This window comes from Colias croceus, chromosome 12 (genome assembly GCF_905220415.1).
Source record: "Colias croceus chromosome 12, ilColCroc2.1".
NCBI classification, from domain to species: domain Eukaryota; kingdom Metazoa; phylum Arthropoda; class Insecta; order Lepidoptera; family Pieridae; genus Colias; species Colias croceus.
Window position 1 is genome coordinate 7,081,496 of NC_059548.1, and position 8,443 is coordinate 7,089,938.

Consider the following 8,443-nt stretch of genomic DNA (forward strand, 5'->3'; position numbering starts at 1 on the left):
TGTATAAAATAAAAATAATTTACACAGATGTATGCGAATTTTCTGTTTGTATGTAATGCACATTTATTTATCCTTCACCCACCCACACTCCCTGAATAAGAATTAAATCATGAAAAATAACATACACAATCCTATCAAAACAAAAATTTTACTGAAGCTTCGTCCAATTTCCAAAGTGGGGTGAGCGGCACCGTGAGCCCCCTAATGGGTTTACGCGAATCTGAACGATTCGTTCGCTCGCTCCACCTCCCAAACTGAAAAAGGTGTATGTTCCTTACTCTTTCACGCAAAAAGATCATAGGATCTGGCAATGGTCTGGCGCTCTCCAGCTGGTTTCACATAAATTACCGAGTTTTTGGAAACAAAATTAGTAAATAGGTATGCAACTTTTTATAATTGGAACGAAGTTCCTTATCGCGCGTTGCGAAAGAGGCCTAGATGGAAAAAATATAGTTGTAAACCGTGTTTCTTTGTCTGCCTCTCTCTAACTTTAAACTTGTTACACCCGGGTGTCCCTTGACACCCCTCAAGATTTTATAACATTATTTTTGTCAATTCTTTTGATCAACTAATTTGATCTCAGGCAATTTAAATATGTATTTTACTTAATGTACCTAATGAAAATTATCAATTATCTAGGTATTCACGTGCGTTATTATTTCATCGTTAGATTTCAAACATAAGTTTTAAAATCTTTAATACTAAGTACCTATATCATAAACCAGGGGCATTGAAACGAAATATCGACTTCACGGTTAGAAGTGTTAGAACTTAATAATTGCCACTTTTTCAAATATTAATGAGATAAGTGGTAAGAAACTGGTATCCTCTCCGAGCCGGTCTGTGTGAACAATGTGTGAATGTATCCTAAAGTTTTAAGTGACAAAAATAATTAATTACTGTATTTCTCAAATTTAGTATCAATAATACATTTTTATCGATTAAATTTTATGTACATAAGCGAGAATTAAGTCAATTAATAAAAATACGATCATATTTTTTTTTCTAAACAATCTATAACTTGCTATTACTGTTGAAAATTATTTGTATTAACCATTATTAACACGCTAAATCTCCAATCCAACCAAAAAGCCATAGAATAGTTTTTACATAATAATATATTTAACAATAAATTCGGTGGTTATTTGTCTATATCATATTTATAAACATAATATATCAAACAAAAAAAAACATGTTTGATGATAAAATCATTCATATTTCATACTTGCTAAAACGATAAATGCAAATTTGTCCCATGTGCTTACATTACTATAGCAATTAAAATATACTTGAAGATTTAATTATGCACTATAATAATTATTGTAAGTAAGAAAATATTTCAGTATGCAGTTGGGCAATTTTTTAACGCAATGATAAGTATAGTTGCGAAATCCAATGTGAAATTACTAAATAAGGTACCTACCTACATTATTTTGCTTTGAAAAAAGTTCTTATTTAACCAACTGTCGTAATATCATAGACTTTATGTCTTCCAGCCATTGATCCTTATATTCTAATTCGAGGATATTTTGAAAGGAAGCTATTCTTAGGTCTTCATCCATTTTTCCAGTTAATAAGTATGCAACAGCTTCCACACACAAATATCCCATGCCATCACCCAATGACCAAATATAGATCTTATCAGCATTTTCAGGAGTCAGTTGGAATTGTATTATTGCACTACTCAATAAACATTTTATTTTATCAAACAAGAATCTATCTGCAAGTAAGAGTACTTCTAAATTAGTCATCAGATTCTCACTCAAGGGAAACACTTCAATATCACATTTCGTCTCATTTAAGCCACAATGTAAAAGTGTTAAAAGATATTCCAATGCTGGTTTCGTCACTTTTTTAAGACTGACATATTTTTCAGACGACTCTTTAAACGATCCTGTTAACATCACACTGAAGACATCTGAATTTTGACACAGGAAGTTTTTGTTTGCTATTACAGTGGATTGGTCATCTAGCACAAATGTAACTATATCATCCGTTTCTAGATTGTCTAATATAGGATCATAACTTATGGACACAAAATCTGTATATCGATTTTCCAAGAGCTTCGGATCTTTTATTTGAACATTTGTTGCTAATTTCGATAAAGCTGTTACACAATTTTGGATATTTTCCTTTGATTCGGAAATAATTGAAAACAGTAAATTTAATGCATCACAATCCACAAAATATTTCTTCAATACTTTCTCCGTTCTGCAAGGGAAATAAATGTTATTATTATAATGCTATTTTTAATTCCAGTAAAACATTTATAATTAAAAAAGAACTGACTTCACTATATGTGGTAAAGTTATGCATAGTGTTTGTTTCAAATTAGGGCTCCCTTTTAGTAGATTATAACTGATTTCACCAATTCCGTGGCTTGATTCAGCTACAATTGTTACCTGCTCTAATAACTTTGAGCCCAGCTTTATAAGCTAAAACGAAAAATAATATAATTAGTAGCCAGAACAATAAAATAAATAATTCGAAATATATTATCATGTAGGTAAATAACATTAAATCCTTACTTGTTTACATTGGCGACATTCTGTAGGGGGATGCTTTGAGTTAACCGACATAGTATGAAGTCTAATTACAAATCTATGCTTCAATATACTCATGAGACATAAAGAGTTGCTGTAAAATAATTGTTTATGGTTATTATCTAGTTAATCGGTCTATAAAGAAATATGTATACATATTTGCATTGTACTAGTAACTGGGTTACTGAAGAAGAAACTATAACTGTAAGTCCTATTTATTATCTACCTGTGTACTTTTTAGAGTTCTATAAAAGTACATCATTTGGTTTCTTATATCAAAGAATTTGTAATGGCTAACAAAATAATTAAAATTATTAGGGAAGATATTATCGTCTAAGATACAGGCTCGGCCTAGTTTAGACGATAATGTCCATAGTTTTAAGTATTGTGTTTATATAAATTGAGTGGCATACACAGTGTAATTGAAGGTATGGATAAATGAAGATTTTTATTATTTTTTTTATTATTATTAATGTCTCTCTCCATAATACACGGGTATCGCCGTAAGGATGATACCCGGTCCTTTGGAAGGCTTACGTGGGGACACAGGTCCAACACGCAGAGGCCCTTTAGAGAATTTAATGTGTTGTGGGACACCAGCCGCAGCCTGCCCATGGCTGCACTATAGAGATACAGCCCTGGGCAGTCCGCGGCCAATGTAGGACTATTGCAGAAAAATGGAAATGAATAAAACTGGGTTATGGAAGGGGGTGTTAGATGGACTGGTATATTGGGTCTATGGGGGCTATGGACGTCTGCCTTTTCAATATTAAAAATTGAAAATTATGGCAGACGGTGACTCGCCAGTTCGGTCGATGGGCTCCCAAAAAGGTTACCGATAATGGCAACAAGGGGGCAACATCAGCTGAACGGCTGGGGGTGTAGAGAGGTGCGGCACCGGTTTCACCATCGCGAGCCCGCGGGCCCGGAGCGGGTTTCCCCGCTATTACGCCATTAGACACTTCCACCCCCGAGCATATAGCTCTAGCGGCTCCACTCTGGACGGCCAACAAAGGCAAGCCAGAGGTGGGGGATCCTGAACCTCGTCATTGTTCACTCCGAACTGCCACCGGGACAGCCCAGAGGTGAGGACAGGGACCTCCCCCGGGAGCGCTCGGTTCCCGCGGGGTCGCTACTCCCCGACACCTCGCCACAAGGTGCCCTGCGGGGTGACTGACTGCACGGTTGGGATATCTATTGTAGATATGCCAACCGGGGGCGATGGGGTCGTCACATCCCTACGCCTGGGGTCGTCACATCCCTACGCCATATTATTGCATAAACTCGAACGAAGCGGATTTTCTCCACCAGTCATGGGGGTTATCATGATCTCGGGAGTCGGGAGTGTGGAAAAAAGACAGAGTTAAATAGGTCATCTAGCGCCATCACTTTCTATTTAGCATATTGGGACATTCGCTTAGCGACATATTTACAGGTTGGAAAATCTCTGAACATATTTTCTATGATCTGCATTGAATTTAATTTATTTCAAGCATTTTTATATTAAAACTTAAAGCATATTTACCAAAACTATCATTTCACTATAATTTTAATCTACATACCTAAGAACTCGAGCTATTATTCTTGCCGCTCTCCCGGTCGGCCTCCTACACCTCTCTACATAATCAAGTAACGTATTCATACACTCGCGGCCAGTTAATAGATCTACAGTATTGGACATCTCTTCCCGATTCTCATTACCATTCGTACAAGCCCCGTGAGAAACACGAAAAAGTAGCACCAAGATACACATTATACCAGATGTTTTTGTTATAGTTATCTGCTTGATGTTTTCTGGAATTTATATGAATAATGAAAAGTTTATCAACATTTTTAATATTATTCAAGATTAAATAAATCGTAGAGAATACGCGAATTGCAAAAAGATATGAAAAAAAAAATTGTTTGTCTGTAAAGTCGGTTTACTGACGATAGTTGAACGTGACAACGTCCGATTGTGCTTCTTTGTCGCTCGTTCCGCGCTCTCGCTCGCACTTCAAGCCTTACATGGAACGCCTCAGATGAGTCAGAGCGAGGTAACGCCGCATGAGTCATGTTTTTTCGTGCGTGCAGCCGGCTTTATCGAATTATAAGACGTTGTCACGTCAAAAAAAGGTTTTTAAATTTACCTTCATTTGGGGATTCGTCACTACTTTCGTCGTCGTCCATAATAAGCTCTTCCAATTCATGTGCTACTTGAGCTGGGTCTATTGAAGATTTCATGTTATTGGGTTTATTGCTCTCGGTTTCATCTTCTCCTTCACTACACACGGGAGAATACCGCCCCGACACTTCAGAATCTGAACTATCTACAATTAAAAAATTGGTTTTATTTCTTAACAAAAAAAAATACCAATAGAAATGAATAAATTTGATTGAAGAAATAATTATACTTCTAATATTATGTTATATTTACCTTCAGTACTTAGTGGTGAGGCTGGACCTGAACTACTTGGACTCCAGGGAAAATCTGTTCTATATGGTGTGGGCGAACTTCCGTCGGAACTTGCAGATCCTGGACTCCAATCCCAAGAACGCTTACTGGAATGTGGCATGTAGTCTGGACTTAATCCTGACCAATTTACATCAGAATACGGCGACAAAGGACTCAAATCTGATCTATCTGGACTAGTCATTCGTGGGAATTGTGGTGAAATAGGTTCTGGACTCTTAGGTTCCCAATATACACCCGCCGACCAATCCTTCTTAGCCATTTTTATTAACTTCGGTTTCTGTTATAACAAAGGAAGATTAATTTAAGAAGCTATCATTTACATTAACAATAGGTCTGATAACAACAAATGGAGATTCTAGTACTTACTTTTTTGGAATTTTTTGGGCTTGTGCGACCGCGTTTTATACCTTTTCGTCTAGATGGCGATGAAGATGGATTTGTACTGTCATTATCACTGTCGTCAGACCTATCACTGCCTATTGCATCAACAAAACCAACAATCATGTTATCCCTTTCTATCACAACTTTGAGTTCTTCTCCTATTTCATTTTGCTCATTCACAGTAGCTTCTTCACACATTTGTGGGATATCTTTTACTTTCTCTGTTCGGCTATTTTTCTTTTCATCTAAACTTTCACTATTCAAGTTGTGTTCAATTTCCATATTACTTACATAGTTGGAAAGTTTCTCAGTAAGGAGAGTAACGAGCCCTTCACTAATCATAATTTGGAATGCTGTGTCAAATAATTAGTAAATTAATCTACAGGCTTAAGATAATGACAATAGTAATACTATATTTTACTATCTGTTGCCCGCTTCACTCGCGTCGTCAAAGAAATTAACATTTATCATAAATTACACATTTTTTCCTATTCGAATTTATGAACTTGTGAGTGATCCATGTGCATTATGATGGATAAGGCAATAAGATGTTTCTGTCATACTCTAGCCTCCTAACTATCACCCTACCAGAAGGGACCAGAAAAAACGGTTTGATACAATGTGAAAAAAATAAACACATTTTCACATTATCATATATGTAAGGATAAGGGTTTACCTGTATCATCAAAAACATATTGAAGAAGTGCATGCATAGCATGACTATCAACTCTTGCAGCTGCAACCAGTAACGGTAAACCACCACAATGTCGTAAACGAGATCTATTAACAGATTCGCCGCTTAATTGAGCTAAAGCTTTGATAGAACCTTCTGGCCACCACGAAACATCTGAAAATTATTTAAAGAAATAAATACTTACTTGGTAAAATATATAAATACTTAACTTCAGTTTAGGTTTATCAGAAAAATCAGACTATGCTTTATGTTTACAGAATAGTATCAAATTCAAATATTTCACCTGGATTTTTCTTTAAAATATTCACTAAACATTCAACCAGTCCTGCAGTTCCCAACAGAGGGCGACACACTGACATGTAACATAGATTCATGAGACATTTTAGTGCTAAAGTCTCATTTGTTTTTGTAAGTGCTACAAGGCATTGGTAGCCTCTGCCATCTCCTTGTAACTGAAAAGAATAATAAGAAAGCAATAATATCATGTCTATAAATCGTGTGTTGTTAATAAATTAACAGCTACAACTATTTACATACCTGTTCTGCACATTGCGGTATAGAATAAGTAGTAAAGTATCCTAAGCATTTAAGTATACCAATAATAAGTTCTTCTTGACTCCTTCTAGGCACTTCAATTTCTTTATCAATGTGTGTGGATTTCATTAATCCAATTGATTCACATTCTGTGGTCAATAAAATAGTTACACAACGAACAACATTCAAGCTTAGCATTTCATCCCTTTTTTCGGCTATCATCCATAGTTGCCTGAATTAAATAAGAAAGTAAAATAAAACTGTAGAAAAAAAAAACATTCATAGGAGAAAGAGCAGAGTGAAATGCATTTTAATTAAATTAATGTTAATGTTTAAAGAAATTTTTTAGCTGCAGCCCATTAAAATTTGAAAAAGATAGTCAACATCAATATATAAATAAGTTCAACTAACAAAATAGCATAAAAATATTAATTCACCTGATAGCTCTTACAGCCATGGTAAGAGTTGGATTAGATGTGGTTTTATCTCTGCCTTCAATAAGAGCAACCAAAGCTTTGACCACTCCATGGTTATGCAGGCCTTCTGCATTGGTCTTAATTTGAGCTAAATTACCAATAAGTTTGCAGGCCCTTCCGAGTATACTATCTCGACAAACAGTGTTTAATATTGACACCAAGGGGCCAAAAGTATTCAACTCTCCCACCTAAATTTAATTAAAATAATTATTAAAAATAACCAATTTTTAATTTTCAGAACTAGACCAAATGTGCGTTTAGTGGAGAAATGTTTCTTATAAAAAAAAGAATCATCAAAATCGGATCAACCAGACCAAAATACTGAGGTTACAACTTACAAACCTAAAAATACAATCGAATTGAGAACCTCTTCCCTTTTTTCTGAAGGCGGTTAAAAAAAAAGAAATATAATTTTCTCTGTACTACATACATAATCTATAATATAAAAATGAATCCTAAAATGTGTTGGTAAGCGCATAACTCGAGAACGGCTGAACTGATTTCGATAATTCTTTTTTTATTATATTTCTTGAAGTACGAGGATGGATCTTATGTAGAGAAAACGTAAACATGTACCACGGGTGAAGCCGGGGCGGACTGCTAGTAATTTAAAAAATTAACTTACTGCTTCACTGCATTTTTCATCCAAACAAATATTTCCAAGAATACTTAAAGTAATATCAAGAATTCTTTCATTAGGTTTTCGGAGGTGAGGAAGTAAACAATTCAAGCCTCCACAATCATGAAAAATCTTAATTCCTTTTTCGGAAGATATGACATTTGACCGAATTTTCAAGAGAGTATCTTGAATGCGTGATGATGACGTAGATTTAAGGCCTTCTATAATTGATTTTATTTGATTTTTATCCATCTTTTTACATATAATGTTTTCCAATTTCCATCTCAATTTTTTTTTCTATTTACGTTCATCTATGTCAAAATCACAGAGTAATGTCAAAAATCAAAATGTAGGTAATGATGTCAGCTGGGCTATGGCTGAAGCAAGCTGAAGGTTGAACTGAAAACAGAATTTATTAATAAATAAATAAATATTTCAGGACAATTTTCACACACGGCACGATCTGATCCACCTGATCCCATACTCTTTGCTAAGTTAAATTATTAGAGTTGTAATTTTTTGTTATCAAATATGCTTCAAATCATCAAATTATATGTGGTGGATAAAGATATACTAAATGTAATTGTAGTAATACTTAAATATTACGTATGTAGTAATCTTGTAGTAATAGTAAAGCAATAAATTATATTGATGTTTATTAAAAATATGCATTGAAATATTTTGAAACAATCATAAATGTATGCGAAACAAAGATTATTTACAAGTGGAATTAAGTTACAA

At 34.7% G+C, this 8,443-nt stretch overlaps 1 protein-coding gene across 1 annotated transcript; it reads right to left on the reverse strand.

Moving 5' to 3' along the window:
* Positions 1 to 15: 15 nt before the first annotated feature.
* Positions 16 to 8,054, reverse strand: LOC123696285 (armadillo repeat-containing protein 5). The gene is made up of 12 exons (XM_045642367.1): positions 7,709 to 8,054; positions 7,045 to 7,271; positions 6,611 to 6,839; positions 6,357 to 6,525; positions 6,056 to 6,226; positions 5,365 to 5,732; positions 4,960 to 5,275; positions 4,673 to 4,852; positions 4,106 to 4,337; positions 2,529 to 2,637; positions 2,290 to 2,435; positions 16 to 2,211 (listed from the first exon to the last, which is right to left on the reverse strand). Exons 1-12 carry the CDS (start codon positions 7,952 to 7,954, stop codon positions 1,452 to 1,454), a joined length of 3,153 nt encoding a protein of 1,050 aa, XP_045498323.1. The 5' UTR covers positions 7,955 to 8,054; the 3' UTR covers positions 16 to 1,451.
* Between the last annotated feature and the right edge of the window lie 389 nt (positions 8,055 to 8,443).